This window comes from Nanorana parkeri, unplaced genomic scaffold, assembly GCF_000935625.1.
Source record: "Nanorana parkeri isolate BGI_ZX_2015 unplaced genomic scaffold, ASM93562v1 scaffold1531, whole genome shotgun sequence".
NCBI lineage: Eukaryota > Metazoa > Chordata > Amphibia > Anura > Dicroglossidae > Nanorana > Nanorana parkeri.
In genome coordinates, this window is record NW_017307799.1 from 120,946 (window position 1) to 139,904 (window position 18,959).

The window sequence follows — 18,959 nt, forward strand, 5'->3', positions numbered from 1 at the left end:
GGGGGGAATATGAATGTAGTGTCCAGTGATTTTCAGAATGGATACAGGTGCCTTCTAAAGCAGGTTTGGCAGTATGGAAATTTGATTTTAAAAAAAAACAGCATACTACTACACATCAAGTGTATTCCAGAGCTGAGATCAATATATATATTATATAACATAACATGTCTCTGCAGGTAAAGCTTTCAGTCAGAATCAAACAAGGTGCAGGGAGAGCCAGGGTCCATGCTACAACAGGACATGTACCTTTTTATTGCACTCTGGGTGTGTTTTGGGGGGGGATTAGGAACCCTGCTGTGCCAAGACTAGGGTGCTGGCTCAGGAATGTCAGCTACTCATCAAACGTCATGTCTCAGAAGTCCTGGGTGTGCTATGGATCCTAACCGGCACTGCAACACTGCTCGGTGCTAGGAAAAGGAGTTTGTAAGCTGCTTATCAAACTATCAAACTAAAGACATGATCAAATCAACGTTAGCGAAAAGAACATGCAGTTCCAGTGGAAGCCTAGAAAACCCAGGAAGATGCATACCAAAAATAGCCTGTGTTCTTTCTCTGCAAAATATTATCACGCTCTGCAATACTTTAAAACCCCCTTTTTGCTTCCCCTACCCCAACCCTTACACACACCTTGTAATGGGAGCCCATCACAACGGTTGTTACCTGACAACGCCGAGCTCCTCAGCCTGCACTAGAGGCTTTCATTGGCCAACTTCCAGAACTATTGCTCGGTCTAGTATAGATATGTCCTGTTGCACTCCTTACCGATTCCAAAGAATAAACCTGTACGGTCAGGCGGGTGCTTAAAGTGACAAAGGGTGGCAGCGCGAATGTCACATAAGAGTCCAGAAACGTCACCAGCACACCATTTAAAACGTGAAAAATTTAATGACACATACTTGTCATTCAAATACAAACGTATTCGGGGCCTCAGAATTCTGAGCCTGATGAAGGGGACCCTATGTGGCCCCGAAAACGTTAATATTTGAATGACAGTGTCGTTAAATGGATTTTTTTTTTCACGTTTAAATGGTGTGCTGGTGACGTTTCTGGACAGAGCAAAGCAAACCAACCTTTTAACAAGCACTGCTTCCAGGAATCTGCCAATGGAATCCTCCCGGCACCAACTGGGAGCCTCAGCCGTGGCAGCTAACGGCAATTGTGGAAGGTTCTGTTCAATGTGTGGAGAAGAATTCATGGAGTACATATGCTTCACATGGTTACAAAGAAAATAAAACCTTTTAAGTTGTTATTCTGAATAACAGGCAGTGACTGTCCGGTAGAGGTAATTAAAGGGCCAGTTCAAGTAAAATGGATACTTCAGTTGCTGGTGGGACACATTCCCAATGTCTTCTTAGATTGCTAAGGAACTCCAGCAGTGAAATCCTTCCAGTCAGTATTCATCTCCATCCCCATTCTACTGCAGAAGGCTCCAAATAAAATACACCATATGGCCAAAAGTATGTGGAGTTCAGGGGTTTCACCGAAGGGTACGATTAATGGTACAGCATACAAAGGCATTTGACATCATTGTGAGCTTCTAACCTGATGTTAACGATTTGGAAAGGCCCTTTTCTGTTCCAGCATGACTCTGCCCCTGTGCACAGATCCATAAAAGACATGGTTTGGAGGAGCTCATGTCCTGCACAGAGTTCAGACCTTAACCCTTTGGGATGAACTGGAATGCCAAATGCAAGCCAAGTGTTTTTGGCCAAAATTAGTACCTCAACTCACAAATGTTTGGCTAAATAGGTACAAATGGCATATACTTGTAAAAAAAAAAAGCCTTCCAAAAGGTGAATTGACACCATAATAGCCGCAAAGGAAGGGGGTGTATATCCATATCAATTAAAGCTCGTATAGGAGTGACGGTCAAGATTCCACAAACTTTTGGCCATATACTGTATATCAAAAACATCAAAGGGAGGAGTATGATGATCCCTCTGGCTGAATACCCAACAAAATATAAGAAACCAGTAGGTGACCAAACACACCAGCATCTACTTAGAACTGAAATATCACTTAGGTGGACTGTCCCTTTAAACTCCTGCGTCAGCAGGGACCTGTCCGCATCCTCCATTATTATCCCTGTACTCTAACTGTGCAAATTTATTCCGCTTGCAGAGGCAGCCTTATTTTTTGAATGTTGCGCTACTTCCCTGCATTTGACCGGCCCTCGATGGACAGCTTCACCTCCTGCGGAATGAAAGAGTGTCGTGAAGGCGAAGGCCGGGTTTCTGAACTCTGCCCGCTGAATCTTTGGACTGCTGAACTGGGCCAGCTTGACTGAGCTAAAGGAAGAGGGCACATGGTCAGGGCATGAGAGCTCTGTGCCATGCCATCTTTCTGACGCTGATTCTGCTTATCGCCATCTCTGTCTGGGCACTCTCTAGACTGTAACACTGCTTTCTCATTAGGGAGTGGCAGGACTTGATGTGCAGGGATGCCACTGGCTGGGGAGGCACCATTCTTGGTTATATTCTGCAAGCTAATGGAGATGCAGACATCCCCTACTTGGAGCTGGTGGGAGGGAAGTGCAAATAGTTGAGCGGTCTGGGAGGGGTTACAAGATGACCAGCCTTGACCATACACAAAGAACGGATGTTCGGGTGGGACGTCCAAACAGACTTTGCTCTGCTGCTCTCCGACAATGAACTGAAGAGTCACAAAGCCTGGCCACTGGCTGTCCTGGATGTCCACCACAGTGCTGGAGTCAATTTTAAGGCCACCACTGACCTCAGCACTGCGCACAAAATCCTGGGTCTGCAGATCCTCTACTCTCTTCAGTTCTCCAGTGGCAAGCTGAATAATGGCTCCTTTCATGAAGTGGGAGGGAAGGGTGGTGGAATGTGGAGGCTGGCTGGGTCCTGTGGCCGGAGAGCCTCTATCTGGGTGAGAGTCTCTGTTGAGGCCTCCAGGAGATTTTGTCCTTTGGGTCTTAGAGGCATGTTGGGGAACTTCTGAAGGTAGGCTCTCTTCGGGACACATTGCTCCTTGGGTTGAGCCTCCATTTGATATAAGTGCATTTTTTTCTGAGTATTTGAGAGGGTGTTGAATATTGTATACGCCCCTAAGTTCTCCTCTGGACGGACTTGCAATGGTTCGGTGTCTCTGCTCTGCTTCATGTTTACCATCCGTGGAAAGATTTAACGGGCTCATCCTGTCTTTTCTCTGAACAGAGGTTGTAGAATACTCTTGTGACGCCATACCTCCAACCACTCTCTGAACTTCTAGATCTGTATCAGGAGTGCTGCGATGGGTCATCAAAGTGACTTCTGTCCTTTGTGGTGCATGTCCTGAGTATACATCACAGTCCAACAGACCTTCACCCTTGCCTCTTGCGATATGCACCTCTGCGTTATGAATGTACTGGTCCATGGCCTGACTGCTCCTTCGACTGGAGGCAACGTCAGGCCCTCTCTGGGCCCCATTGTTCGGTGCGATCAAGGATTCCTTGCGATTTGGAGAGGCTGGGCTATGGTCTAGATTAGGAGGACATGTCAAGACCATCTCATGCACAGGATAACCAGCTTGCAGCTGAGAAGAATGCTGATAAAATATGGGAAACCTTCCCTTTGTGACATCGACAGGTACAACACCCATGAGCACTGGTGGCGATTGTGCTGTGTTCACTTTATTGAAAGAGTGTGGGGATGGAGTCTGAGGAGGTGGAGTTACCCCCTCAGGCAAGATGGAGTTATATGGCACATAGTGAGGGACATGAGAAGCAGCCAAAGTAGCAGGAGGGGAAATCACAGCTCGCTGAAGGAAGCCTGGAGGAACAGCATAGGGAACGGCATAAGGAGACCCAAGAAACTGCACAGATGTGTGCGAAATGGGAGTGTAATGAATAGGTGGATATGTTAATCCAGGATGCTGAATCAATGGAGATGCTACATTAAAAGAGGGAGGAATGGAGCCCATGTTGACCACAGAGTGGAGGCCAGGTGGGGAGAAGGCAGCAGATGGGACAGCAAGTTTGTAAAGATTTCCATACTGATCCACTGTGACAGTCTCAGCCCCTTCCCCCAGCACTTCATAGCTGACCCCAGGTCCTTGTCCTGCTGCCACCAGCACTCCTCTGGGCCAGTTGTTAGGTGTCTCAGTAGCTCGACTGTCATTGGAGGAGTTATCCACCTTGGGCGGCTCCTCTATATTTATAGTGTTCTGGACCAGATCGCGTTTCTTTGGTGGAAGGCATTCCTGGCTGCGCTCGTATGCAGGCTTCATGATGCTTCCTGCTGTTAGTGGGGCCTCTATGGCTTTCGGACAGCTTCATGAGTGTCTTGCAGCAATGGCTGGTGATGACACCACGTGTATCCTGTGGGCATCTTATTGATCTAACAACTGGAGAAAAAAAAAAAAAATCAGTGTTAGTAGGAAACAATAGTGGGACATGAAACAACCAAAGACAGTACGATGACAGTGACTTCTAGTACCAAGTGACAAGATGTACTGTAAATACTTCTCTGTACTGCTACTCTCACCTTCCCATTAATAAGGTATTGTCAGTCACCCAAAGTCTGCTGGGAAACCATCACTTCTAAAAGTGCTCCAATCCTCGTCTCCGGTCTACCTCCACATAAGTACTGCAACATTTTACTCTTGGAAGCGGTGCCCAGCAACACCCCTGAAACGTCAAGCAATTTTTTAATTTTTTTATTGTAATCTTTAATGTAACTAATGCACTTTATTTTATTTTTGCTCTGCATAAAAGGATTCTTCATATGTCAGTCACTATATTTCGATCCCAATTTGGATAATAGTTCCACTGGCTGTAGTGCTGGCACAATAGAATGACGTCAATTCTGACACTTCTGGTGGTACCTTAGCACAGTGTGCTTTGAAGGCAGCATGCTACATCACAAGTCCCTGCACCTCTTCCACCACCCATAGTGGCTGGTTTAAAGCACAATACACCCCGTGTCATGCCTACTGTGTGCTTACAGCAAATCCAGTATCACCTGGCCACGTTACCAATTTGAGCCTATACAGGAACCCCTTCTTTAAAACTGCATCGGTTGGAAAAACAAAGCTGGACAGCCAAATCATGGAACCCCATTTTAGAAGACAGTTCTATGGAACCTTCACAATGGAGGTTTTTAATGCATGTACTGAGAGCTTCTCAAATTGAAAGTGAACTATGGGGTAATGTTTTTATCCCATAGTTTTCTTTAGGGTCACGGGAGGACATATTCTAACGTCCTCCCGTGACCCAAAGTTCAGTATATAGCGGGCTATAGCTCACTATATAAGGAGAGCGACGCAGCCGGGACGGATCCTGACATTACTGTTGAGATCCACCCCGCTAGCTGATTGACAGCGGGCTCTGCCTATGAGTCAGTGCTGCAGAATTGGAGATGGGAGGGGGGGGATCCCTGCAGGGAACGGTGAGTGACAGTCACGGCTCTCTGCAGGGAGATGATCGGAAAGTGAGCGAGCAACGGTATGTGTTCACTCACTTCCCGATCTGTAGAGTCGACGTGTGACAGTCTCAATGTCACACGTCGGCTCTAACTAGGAGGTGAGTGGAAATAACTCACCTCATAGTTCTTCTTTAGCTTAGAGCAAGACATTTTAGCCGCAGTTGGTTTTTACCCCAATAAAGTTGCGTTAAAAAACTGAAGTGCTGACTATTCTTATTAAATAATCAATACAGTTGCCATGGTGAGGCTCTGCACCCTGTTCAAAAGTGAATGGAATAATATACGGTCCTTGAAGATATACAGTGCAGGGCAGAACATGTGTATGTGTATTAACTGATAATCTAACAGTTGTTTGTAAGTAGAATGATGAATACATACAGGAGACAAGAAAAGCAGAAGTGTTTTCTGTATAAACCAAATATCAGATTAGACATTTTTTGGAGCAGATTATTAACAATAGCACCCATAATCTATATAAAATACATATATGTAATGACTGTGCTTCAACCTACCTATGAAATTGATGATCATTAGCACCTGCCCAGTATAATTGGTTAAATCATACATCTGACTCTAATCATACAAAATCTCTGACTTTGTGCAAGTGTAAAGCTGGCCATACTTACGTATGGCCAGCGTAAAGCTGGGCACACACCTTACAACCATCGCAAGACTTTTGTCTTGCGATGGTTGTTAGGTAATTAAAAAAATGTACGCTCTGCCCATCTTGGACAGGCAGATCGTACTTGCGATGATCGATGAGGCTTCCGATGACTGCAATGCTGAACGGGCAGTGTGCGCTTGCGCACACCGGTCCGTGCGGCTTTTATCTTGCGAACATGCCAGAAACCAGTCGAACATCGTACAATGTTCGGCTGGTTTACGAACATGTTCCTAAGGTAATAGTCATGCGACCTTACAGTAGCAGAGGTCGCACGGCTTCCACACACCTTACGATAATCGTACGATCGCGGGATTTCCCCACGATTATCGTAAGGTGTATGGGCACCTTAACAATCATCTCAAGACTTTTGTCTTGCGATGGCTGTAAGGTAATTAAAAAAAAAGTACAATCTGCCTATCTTGGGACACTCGTACTTGCGATCATCGACACACACACACACACACACACACACACACACACACACACACACACACACTTTCCTTTTACTCCAATAACCCCGGACAAGTGGAATATGGTGACTGAGATCCGCCCCTCCTCAACTAAGTAAACATTACAAATTAAGTGACATTTGCTCTTTTATATGAATCACATGCCAAGTTCCGCAAGGACTAATTCTATAATCAGAGGCCTTATGACTTGTCCGCGCTATGGGAAAACAAAGCAGTTTGTCAATCTTTGCGGACAATGATTATCGATTATATTTATGTGGGTTTTGAACTGCATCAAAACAGCAAAGATTGTTATTACACAGGATTTATATAGTGTCAACAGTCTGTGCAGCGCTTTACAATAGAGAAGACATCACAGTTACAATACAAAGCAAGACAAGATGGTAGGGAGGGCCCTGCCTGCGAGAGCTTACAATCTAAAAAGGGAGGGGCAACAGATACAAGAGGTGGTAGCTGTGTGGGGATGAGATGAGAAAGTGATAGTTCAGTGGTTAGGTTGAGGCGGGATTGGCTTTCCTAAAGAGATAAGTCTTCAGGGATCGCCTAAAGGCAAACAGAGTAGGAGACAGCTGGACATATTGGGAGTTCCAGAGGATAGGAAAGACGCTAGAGAGGTTCTGGAGGCGCGCATGGAAGGAGCTGACAAGGGAGCTAAGAGAGCAGGAGGTGCAGAGAGGACAGTTAGGGTGATACCGACATGCAGAGAGGTTGGTATCCATGTCTTGCAACTCCAAGGCACTGAGCTTGATTCATACTTGGGACACTTTCTGAATCATGGAGGTTGTTCTTTTTAGCTCCACAAGTCCAGTTCTAAATAAAAATGCGCGCAGCCATGAAATATGCCTTATCATTCAAAAGGGCGATCAACACTAAGGTCTGGTTCACACTTGGGCATTTTACAGCGCGTAGAGACGCGCTGCAAAACAATAATTGCCTAGGGGCATGGTCCCCACCTGGGCGTATTTCAGCACGTAGGAACGCGCTGAAAAACGCCCTACGCCCAAAGAAGTACAGGAGCTTCTTTGGGGAGTATTTTCCACGCATATCCATTAAGGTATAGCCTGATACCTCTCATAAACGCACGTTTGTTGCGCGTTTCTTTTACCGCAAATCGTGGTAAAAACATGCATATTCCGTCCGCCCAGGTGTGAACCCAGCCTAAAGCTAGCCATATACTAGAAGATTTTCTTAATTCAGCCTATAGACTGAACAAAAGAAATCAAATCAGATTTAGTGTGGATGGGGGAATCCCCCCAACAGACTACTCTATTCTGACAGCGGCAGGCGTGCCAGCCAGGAAACCTAAACAGTGACTGTAGCTGACTGGCTCCAGTCACTGCTCAGCTGAAAGGTTTTATACTGGATTGTCCTTCAACAGAAGGTCAATTATTAAATCATTGATCGTACGATAATTGACAGGTGTATGGAAGGCATGCGACTTTTTCTACTGTACGGTCGCACGTCTTTTGTCTCCCGAGCAGGCTTGAAAACCACCAGAGAATCGTACGATTGTCGGCGGGTTAGTGGCGTTCTCGGGAGACAAATGCCGAACGGGCCGGTGTGTGCACGCGCACACTGCCCGCTCTGCATTGCAGTCATCGGAAGCCCTCCCCTCAGGGGGGCGGGCTTGCGATGATCGCAAGTAAGATCTGCCTGTCCAAGATGGACAGATCGTACAAGCTTTTATTACCTTACAACCATATCACAACTAAAGTCTTGCGATGGTTGTAAAGTGTATGTCCAGCTTCACACTTGCACAAAGTCAGGGGTTTTGTAGGATTAGAGTCAAGTGTATGATTAACCAATTATACTGAGCAGGTGATGATGATCATCAATTTCATAGCTAGGTCAAACACAGTCATTAAGTGAAACAGAAACTGCTGTGTGGGAGGCTTAAAACTGGGTGAGGAACAGTCAAACTCTGCTACTAGGGTGAGGTTGTGGAAGACAGACAGCTTCATGTCACAGGTCATACACCATGGCAAGACTGAGCACAGCTAGGTAGTACTGCATCAGCAAGGTCTCTCCCAGGCAAAGTTTTTAAAGCAGACTGGGGATTCAAGATGTGCTGTTCAAACTCTTGGCGCAGTGGTCGGCCAAGGAAACTTAATGCAGCAGATGAGACACATCATGCTAACGTCCGCTCCACATCGGAAGATGTCCAGCAGTGCCATCAGCATCGACCTGGCAGAAACCAGTGGGACCCAGGTACACCCATCAACCATCCAGAGGAGTCTGGCCAGAAGTCACCTTCATAGAAGAATTGTGCCCAAAAAGCCATACCTCCGATGTAGAAACAAGGCTAAGCGACTCAACTATGCGCTAAAACATAGGAACCGGGGTGCAGAAAAATGGCAGCAGGTGCCCTGGACTGAGGAGTCAAAACATGAAATATTTGGCTGTAGCAGGAGGCAGTTTGTTCACCAAAGGGCTGGAGAGCGGTACAATAATGAGTGTCTGCAGGAACAGTGAAGCATGGGGAGGTTCCTTGCAAGTCTGGGGCTGCATTTCTGCCAATGGAGTTGGAGATTTGGTCAGGATCAGGATGGTGTCCTCAATGCTGAGAAATACAAGCAGATACTTATCCATCATGCCGTACCATCAGGGAGGCGTGCGATTGGCCCCAAATTTATTCTGCAGCAAGACAACGACCCCAAACATACATCCAATGTCATTAAGAACTATCTTCAGCGTAAAGAAGAACAAGGAGTCCTGGAAGTGATGGTTCGGCTCCCACAGAGTCCTGATCTCACCATCATGGAGTCTGTCTGGGATTATATGAAGAGACAGAAGAATTTCAGGCAGCCGACATCCACAGCAGATCTGTGCTTAGTTCTCCAAGGCAAAGGGTGCTCACACCAAATATTGATTTGGATTTCTCTTCTCTTCATTTACTTTCAATTTTGTTAGTTGATAAAAATACATTAACACTTTTATTTCTGAAACAGTCTCACTATACAGCATTTTTTTGGTCTTGGTTTTATCATGGGTGTAACTTGTTTTCAGTGAAAATAAAACAGGCCGAGCGCGACTTATCCAAGATGATCTTTTACTCTATTTCATAGCTTTCCTGTATATTGCACCAATAGAATTCATAGAAAAGCTCAATACAATTGTTGCTGCAAGCTGCTACATCTCCTGAAACTGGTCTGGTAACAAAGAGGTTAAACCAGTTGGTAAGGAAGTGGTTAATCAGATGAAGAAATTCTGAGCCATGTTTGAAAATGAATCAAGTGTTCTCGGCACGGTAGATGTCACGCACAGGAGAAGGGAGATTTGGCGCTGGTCTCAGCTGAGGGTCACCCAATACTTTTAGCACATGTCAGAAGCACAGGTTTGCCGGGGTTAAATTAGTGTTGGGTTAAGGTTAGTGTCAGGTTGAACTTAAAGCACATCTGTCTTTTTTCCCAAACTATGTAACTTGTTGTCAGGGGTCACAGTTAAAATGAAACTCTCATTTGGTTGAGAACAAATAAAAAATCCTCCTGCAGGTAAACTATATAAAATGAAAGGTTTTAACAAACACTTCTACAGAGTCTTCGGGGTCATTCACATGGGCGTGCATATCTGTACGGTGTGTACACGCCCGTGCAGAGACCTGCTCCAGGGAGGGAAGGGTGCATCGTGCAATTGTGTGCAGTCGCCTGTACATCTCTGCGGGAAGACGCGGCTGCACACTGATTCGATCCTTCCCATCAATGCAGATCCGGGTGCACGCGCCTGCACGCAGTCCCTTACCTTCTCTGCTCTGTCTATGAACGTTCTCATTCATCCAGGTTATGGTACACCTGTAAAAAAATAAATCAAGGCAACTGGACTTGCTGTATTTTTTTCTTGAAGACGTTTCGCTGGTCATCCGACCAGCTTTATTAATTCAAAATGAATTAATTCAAAAAGAAAATAAGGTGAATGTTGCTCCAACCAACATAGTCTGCTAATCTTTTCCAACATGGGGTCAGAGACCCAGCAGGTCCCACCCACTAGGGGGGGGCTGTTACAAGACCAGTCACCCCGCACAATGAGAGCAGCACCGACTGGTCTGCGTTATAGAAGCCAAAATGGAAACTACAGATAGGAGAAAGGTGATTGGGAGCCAGTTCTCGGTATGAAGAAAACAACAGCTCCGGTCCTACCAACCAGAAAGAAGAACCAAGGGGCATAGGGAAGTCTATGCAGAACAGAAACAGCGTATTAACAGGCTGCAGAAAGAAAGGAAGCGATCGTATTCCTCCTGGCCGGAGTTAATTTTTAACATTAGAGGTGAGGAGATTAAGGGGGGATATGATTTCCATGTACAAAATGTTTAATGGTGGTAGCAACATTAGCGATAAACTGTTTAAAATTAACTCCGTTACAAAAACTAGAGGCCATCACCTAAAATTGGTGGAAAAAAAATTCCAGCACAAGGGGCGAAGGGGGTTCTTCACAGTAAGATCAGTTAGGGTCTGGAACTCACTGCCACAGGTGTTGATTTCAGCAAATAATGTGGAATTGTTCAAGAAACTTTTGGACAATTTCTTAAGGGACCGTAATATACAGGGGTACAGGTAATATACAGGGGTACAGGTAATATACAGGGGTACAGGTACTCCTAGAATGAGATCCTATAGGTTGGACTTGATGGACTAATGTCTTTATTCAACCTCAAATACTAGGTAACAACAATTTTTAGTGTATGGGTCCGATTTAACCACTTGAATACCGGCCTCTATTAACCTCTTCCTGTCCAGGCTATTTTTTAGTGCTGTGAGAGACTGACAATTACTCTGTCATGCAATACTGTACCCCAAATGTATTATTAATCATTTTTGAGACAGATAGAGCTTTCTTTTGGTGGTATTTAATAACCATTGGTTTGTTTTTGTTTTAATTCTTACTATTTAAAAAGGAAAAAAAATAATAATAATTAAAAAAAAAAGTTTGTCTAGAAACATAGGAAATAAAAATGCATGGACAGTAAAAATAAATAAACCTAAAATGATCCCTTCTTAGGAAAGTAGACACCACAAGGTTATCTCGTTTTTTGCCACAATTTGTTGGAATGAAGAAACTGCTGGTAATGAGGGAGTTAAAACATGGAGCATTAGATACATTAAAGTGACACTAAACTCAGGGGTTAAAGTGACATTAAAGTCACAATTACCCCTCCACCTCACTATGCTGCTTAAAGGACTTACCTTAAATGATGCCTGGTGAGCCAATCAACTTATTCCTTTCACTTGTATTCAACAATCCCTCCAGTGCTGGTGCCGGTTTCTGATCCACCGCAGAGTCTTCGGGTCCCACAGTGTCTGTCCGACGTGCACTCACCCGGCTGCGTGCATTCACCTCCACTGTGTCTCTCCTCTTCTCCCCACCGCTGATCTCTACTGCGCATGCACCCGCCCCATCATCCTGCACGGCCGCTCCACAAGCTACAGATGACATGAGTGAGCGGCAGAGATAGAGGTAAGTAATTACCTTTTTCAAAGTATTTGTAATGTTTTTGCATATATCTACTGCTTGCTAGCAGTAGATATATTCGGGGGGGGGGGAAAAAGGGTCACATACAGTGGGAAGCTGGAGATGAAGGGGTTAATGTGGAGGATAAGGAAGGTGACGGAGTTAATATAAGGGTCACATAGAAAAACACAATAGAGATTAGATGTACAGGAAAAGGGGAGTGAAAGGGTTAACCCCCACCATGAATCAGCTGTTGCCCACGGTCCCTTCATTTATTCCCCCTTATTGATCTAGCCTCCTTCCTCCACTGTGACAGGAAGGGGAGGGCTCTCAAATGTAAACACTCCACTGTGACAGGAAAGGGCGGGCTCTCAAATGTAAACACTCCACTGTGACAGGAAGAGGAGGGCTCTCAAATGTAAACACTCCACTGTAACAGGAAAGGGCGGGCTCTCAAATGTAAACACTCCACTGTGACAGGAAGGGGAGGGCTCTCCAATGTAAACACTCCGTAGTGACAGGAAGGGGAGGGCTCTCCAATGTAAACACTCTGCCGTCACAGGAAGGGGAGGGCTCTCCAATGTAAATACTAGAGTGTTTACATTTGTGAACGCTGTGATTGGTCTCCGATCGGCTCTGTGCACTGTGCCTATGATCTGAGCCATCTGATGACATTTCAGATCACAGCCAATCACGGGTGTACTTTATAAACAGCACTCCAGAAATACACATTCGCGAATGCACCCATTTTAAAACGTCCAATGGTAGCGAAGTATATCTAAAACCATTATTTTTAGTTTAGGGTAGGAGGGGTTAGAACCCATCAGGTATTTATGGCTACACAAATGATCCCTTCTATTAGGAGAGGCAATGGCTGCATCCAACACAACACCTGCGTCCTCCGTCCATCATTCCTTCACCTGGGAGATTCCCTCTCTCCTTCTGTCTTGGTGACCGCTGCCACTGGGCCTGAAAGTGGTGAGAGATCCACTATTCTAAATTAAATCACCAGAACAGGAGGGGAAACTTCCACTGGGGTCACTTGTTGCAGTGACAGCTAAGAGGGCATTTTCCTCCCAAAATTTTTCACTTCCTGTTGTGTCTTTAGGACAGGAAGTGAAGGCAAACCTCCCCAATAGGACACAGATGGCCAAAACAAAAAAAATCTGACCATGCCTCACTCTATCCGGAGACGCTTGATATTGCACGGGACTCTTCCAAGCTTTATTGGGGGAGGGGGTGGGGGATTCGCCGAAGCACAGCACATCCTCGCAATCGCCGGTTCATGGAAAAGCCTGTGGAAGGTTCAAGATGGATATGTGTAGAAATAGCAGAAATCAGGCCAATCCCAGGGAAGAATCCTCCAAATCTGTCCCTGAAAATCAGAGCAGCTGACACCAAAATAAAGCCGTGACCCCGCTTCCCCGACACTCACCGGCACATCTTCTCATGATGGTGTCGCCTCCCCAGGCTGCCCGATACCAGCCTCTACATAGCGTACTCCCCGGCCTTTCTGCGTCCCCCGGGCTCTGCCTCTCTCTCTCCGGCCCCGGCGCCTCCTCGCGGCCTTGCCCGGTCACAGCAGCCGTCGCGTCACCGTGACGTTCACTTAGCAACTGTCGTCTAAAGATTACGTATGCTCTGCGTCATCCCTAGCAACCACCCGCCACGTGACTCTGCCGCACTGCCGTCATCATTGAGCGCCGGAATGGCACCGGGAGGGGTTGCTATGGGGATGGCAGGGCTAAACTGCAGCTTTTGTTGTGTTGGCTGCGGTACCAGGCACTAGCAGCAGGGGGAAGTGTGCTCATGTTCAGTCACATGGCTGAGTGTCAAGTATTGCCAGTGTCGGGCAGCCTGGTAATGGGAATGCAATACCTGAGTGCTAGATGTCAGGTACTACCAGTGCTGAAGACAGGACAGTCGTGGAAGGCAGATGTATTAAATGGGAGGGGGGGTGTAATTTATTAATGTTACCCAATATTCACACAACTTTCACCCATTTTCTAACAAAGGGAGAATCTGCTGAAGCCAGAGTGTCTGCGCTCCTCTTACATTGGTGGTCAGTGTCTGTGCACCCCTTACATTGGTGGTCAGTGTCTGTGCGCCCTTACATTGGTGGTCAGTGTCTGCGCTCCTCTTACATTTAGCGATTAGCTATCATGTGACTACAAATAAACAATAATACATTTTTTAAAAAGCTGTCAGTGATGAAAGCTGAACTCCAGTATTTTTGTTGTACAGCACAAGTCACATAATACAAATGCTCGCTTCAGTCATGGTGGATCTTAGACAGAGCGGTGATCTTGCGGCACTACAGGGGTTAAAAACAGCAGCTGCCATTGTGAAGGGCCTTCGCCCTCCCTGCCCAATCACCAAATGCCTTTGTGGGATGGAAGGCGTCCCCTCCCCGTTCACAGAATGCCTTGTGTTACAATGAGGTTTGTGAATGGGTAGGGTGGAGGCGAAGGACGGGGGCCCATCTAGATGATCACCTCTCTGTCTAGGATCCGCCATCACTGAAGGGAGGATATGTATAGTAAGCAGCAGCCATCCACATGTAAGATACAATTCATAACAGGTAAATTATGTGGTTTGTGCTATAGAAAAAAAAAAAAAGTGTGGTAAAACAAACTCAGGGTACCATGTGGACCTTTTCTGATATGTTCACACAGATCTCAAGGCTTGGGTGCTACATTGTATGTTAATACATTTTTCAAACTATTCAGTGTTTCAGAGAAGAGGAAATGTGACACTACTAACGTCACTATATCTATTAAGGAAGGGACATCTTGGCTGGAGTGGTGCTTTGTGAACCAAGTATGCATAACAGTGCACATCTCCACCACCAATGTAAGAGGAGCACAGACACTGACCACCAATGTAAGGGGGGGTGCAGACACTGACCCCCAATGTAAGGGGTGCACAGGCACTGACCACCAATGTAAGGGGGCACAGACACTGACCACCAATGTAAGGGGGCACAGACACTGACCACCAATGTAAGGGGGCACAGACACTGACCACCAATGTAAGGGGGCACAGACACTGACCACCAATGTAAGGGGGCACAGACACTGACCACCAATGTAAGGGGGCACAGACACTGACCACCAATGTAAGGGGGCACAGACACTGACCACCAATGTAAGGGGGCACAGACACTGACCACCAATGTAAGGGGGCACAGACACTGACCACCAATGTAAGGGGGCACAGACACTGACCACCAATGTAAGGGGGCACAGACACTGACCACCAATGTAAGGGGGCACAGACACTGACCACCAATGTAAGGGGGCACAGACACTGACCACCAATGTAAGGGGGCACAGACACTGACCACCAATGTAAGGGGGCACAGACACTGACCACCAATGTAAGGGGGCACAGACACTGACCACCAATGTAAGGGGGCACAGACACTGACCACCAATGTAAGGGGGCACAGACACTGACCACCAATGTAAGGGGGCACAGACACTGACCACCAATGTAAGGGGGCACAGACACTGACCACCAATGTAAGGGGGCACAGACACTGACCACCAATGTAAGGGGGCACAGACACTGACCACCAATGTAAGGGGGCACAGACACTGACCACCAATGTAAGGGGGCACAGACACTGACCACCAATGTAAGGGGGCACAGACACTGACCACCAATGTAAGGGGGCACAGACACTGACCACCAATGTAAGGGGGCACAGACACTGACCACCAATGTAAGGGGGCACAGACACTGACCACCAATGTAAGGGGGCACAGACACTGACCACCAATGTAAGGGGGCACAGACACTGACCACCAATGTAAGGGGGCACAGACACTGACCACCAATGTAAGGGGGCACAGACACTGACCACCAATGTAAGGGGGCACAGACACTGACCACCAATGTAAGGGGGCACAGACACTGACCACCAATGTAAGGGGGCACAGACACTGACCACCAATGTAAGGGGGCACAGACACTGACCACCAATGTAAGGGGGCACAGACACTGACCACCAATGTAAGGGGGCACAGACACTGACCACCAATGTAAGGGGGCACAGACACTGACCACCAATGTAAGGGGGCACAGACACTGACCACCAATGTAAGGGGGCACAGACACTGACCACCAATGTAAGGGGGCACAGACACTGACCACCAATGTAAGGGGGCACAGACACTGACCACCAATGTAAGGGGGCACAGACACTGACCACCAATGTAAGGGGGCACAGACACTGACCACCAATGTAAGGGGGCACAGACACTGACCACCAATGTAAGGGGGCACAGACACTGACCACCAATGTAAGGGGGCACAGACACTGACCACCAATGTAAGGGGGCACAGACACTGACCACCAATGTAAGGGGGCACAGACACTGACCACCAATGTAAGGGGGCACAGACACTGACCACCAATGTAAGGGGGCACAGACACTGACCACCAATGTAAGGGGGCACAGACACTGACCACCAATGTAAGGGGGCACAGACACTGACCACCAATGTAAGGGGGCACAGACACTGACCACCAATGTAAGGGGGCACAGACACTGACCACCAATGTAAGGGGGCACAGACACTGACCACCAATGTAAGGGGGCACAGACACTGACCACCAATGTAAGGGGGCACAGACACTGACCACCAATGTAAGGGGGCACAGACACTGACCACCAATGTAAGGGGGCACAGACACTGACCACCAATGTAAGGGGGGCACAGACACTGAATGCCAAGGTAAGAGGAGCACAGACACTGTCCACCAATGTAAGGGGGGCGCAGACACTGTCACTGACCACCAATGTAAGGAGGGCACAGACACTGACCACCAATGTAAGGGGGGCGCAGACACTGACCACCAATGTAAGGGGGGCAAAAAATCGCAGGACCTCAGGCAGCCGCATCTGCCTGAAGCCCGCACAGCCCACCTTGAGAGCCCACGGTGTCCACATGAGAGCCCGCACAGCCTCGGTGAGAGCCTGCACACGCCAGCCAAGACCCTCCGGGCACCACCCCAGTATAACAGAGTATGTAGTTTCATATAATTTTGTATTGCTGTAGACATGTGCACTGCCAAAAAATTAGTTTAGTTTCGTTTTGTTTTAAATTCGGATTTGTGTTATTTAGTTTTTCGGAATTCGGGTGTGAAAGTCAAAATCCACCATCACTGAAGCGAGGATTTGTATCATGTGACTTGCGCTGTATAACAAAAAAATACTGGAGTTCAGCTTTCATCACTATCTGACAGCTTTTTTTAAAATTTGTTATAGTTTATTTGTAGTCACGTGATTGCTAATCCGCATATGTGACCCATCAGCGATGAACGGGGGACAGGGATGAGAGGGGACTCTGCATTGACGTCGCACAGTAAGTCACTCAACTCTGCTTCACTTGCCAAACTGAATGTGTGAGGGAGTCTGCTCTGGCTGCTCCCTTTACGGCAGTGGTTCTCAAGGGCGGTCGCCACGTGCCTTGTGCTGCTCTAGGTAAGAGGCTCCTCAGCCTCCTGCTAGCGCTGTAGTGTCACGTCTCCTAGATGGCGTTGCAGCAGCAGGAGAGGATCAGAGAGAGGGGAGCAGGCAGGAGTGAGGTGAGGGGAGGTGAGTGCTTGATCAACACAGAGGCCGCATTGGTTGCCACCAGAGAGCCTGCATAGCCTCCTGAGAGCCCACACAGATACTAGTATTGGTGCATCCCTAAATTTTACAGTTTGGGGTCACCACAACTTGGCAAATGTTACCAAGGGGTCCTGGCCCTAGAAAGGTGGAGAACCCCTGCTCTACGGCATGGTATGCTAGCAACATAGCCACTAGGGAGGGATCACAGCGAGCAGCAGGGAGACACAGGCATCTGTCACACTCGGAAAATTCTGTCAGCATCAAAAGTGAGCATTATAGATGTATTTTCAAAAGGAGTAATACAAATAGGGCCCCATTCACACTTGCGAATGAGTCTCACGAATTGGCGGAAGCGCTATACACAGCAATGACAGCTGAGAGCGCCAGCAGCCATTGCCATGTAATCTGACATGCTGCAAATATCTGTGGATAATCACCCCTGGATGCAAGCAGTTTGCGTCCAGGCGCCATCGTCCGCAGGTCGTTGCAGCATGTCAACTGCAGTTTTTTTGCATGAGTCTCCTGGAGCAATACCTGAGACTCGCCCCAATCAGCTTCGTTTGCCAGAGTGAATGGGGTCTGAAGTGTAAAAATATTACAAGTGTCTTTTTTCTTTTGCAGCATTTCTAGCCCGGCATCTCCATCATATGTGTACAGACTAATGCATGCACAACCAGGCATCTCCAGTATCAAATTAAGAATAATGTGAGGGCACGCTGGAGGAAGAATGGAAGGTCAGGACTGAGATCTCCAGAGATGACACTCCTGCAAATCTCCTCCCCGGGTGGAGCCAAGAAACCTCACCCTGCCCCACCGCCTCCAGGCTGTAACTCTGGCTGTATACACCATACAAGGAGGACTGTCATCATCCACGGAACAGAGAGAGGACTGCACAGCGGAACATGGCTGGTGAGTCCAGGGTGGCTATATGTGACATTAAAGGGCATATGTGTCACCCATGAACTTTAACTTTATATGCTTGGTACTTCTCTAGGAGTGCAGCAGGCTTGCAGACTATGCAGGATATATATATCTGGCATAGTCTGCACAGATCCTAAATATTTGCATACGTTAGAGCTGCACTATTTATATTTTGTGTTTTGTTTTCCTGTTGATCTTGCTTTGGAGAGATAATAAATACACAACAGCAATGACTAAGCGCATAGGGATTTAGCAACACAACAATGTTACCAAACATAACTGCATTTCCCCATGACTGTATGCAGGATGAAATGGGTCTGATTACTATCGGGGCATCATTAGAAATGATGGGGCTCTGTATAGCCTACCTGATATGTTCCTTCTTCCTGGCCTACCTGACAGGTACAACATCCCC

At 47.1% G+C, this 18,959-nt stretch overlaps 2 protein-coding genes across 2 annotated transcripts in view; one reads left to right on the forward strand and one right to left on the reverse strand.

The window, feature by feature from the left end:
* Positions 1–2,129: 2,129 nt before the first annotated feature.
* Positions 2,130–13,586, reverse strand: ATXN1L (ataxin 1 like). The gene is made up of 2 exons (XM_018570412.1): positions 13,435–13,586; positions 2,130–4,344 (listed from the first exon to the last, which is right to left on the reverse strand). The coding sequence occupies exon 2, from the start codon at positions 4,225–4,227 to the stop codon at positions 2,149–2,151; it is 2,079 nt and encodes a 692-aa protein (XP_018425914.1). The 5' UTR covers positions 4,228–4,344; positions 13,435–13,586; the 3' UTR covers positions 2,130–2,148.
* A 4,921-nt stretch (positions 13,587–18,507) lies between these two features.
* Positions 18,508–18,959, forward strand: part of LOC108798650 (NAD(P)H dehydrogenase [quinone] 1-like) — a 27,575-nt gene continuing 27,123 nt past the window's right edge. The window contains exon 1 of the mRNA XM_018570417.1: positions 18,508–18,534. Coding sequence (XP_018425919.1) covers positions 18,526–18,534 — 9 coding nt within the window. The 5' untranslated portion in view covers positions 18,508–18,525. The remainder of the gene's footprint in view (positions 18,535–18,959) is intronic.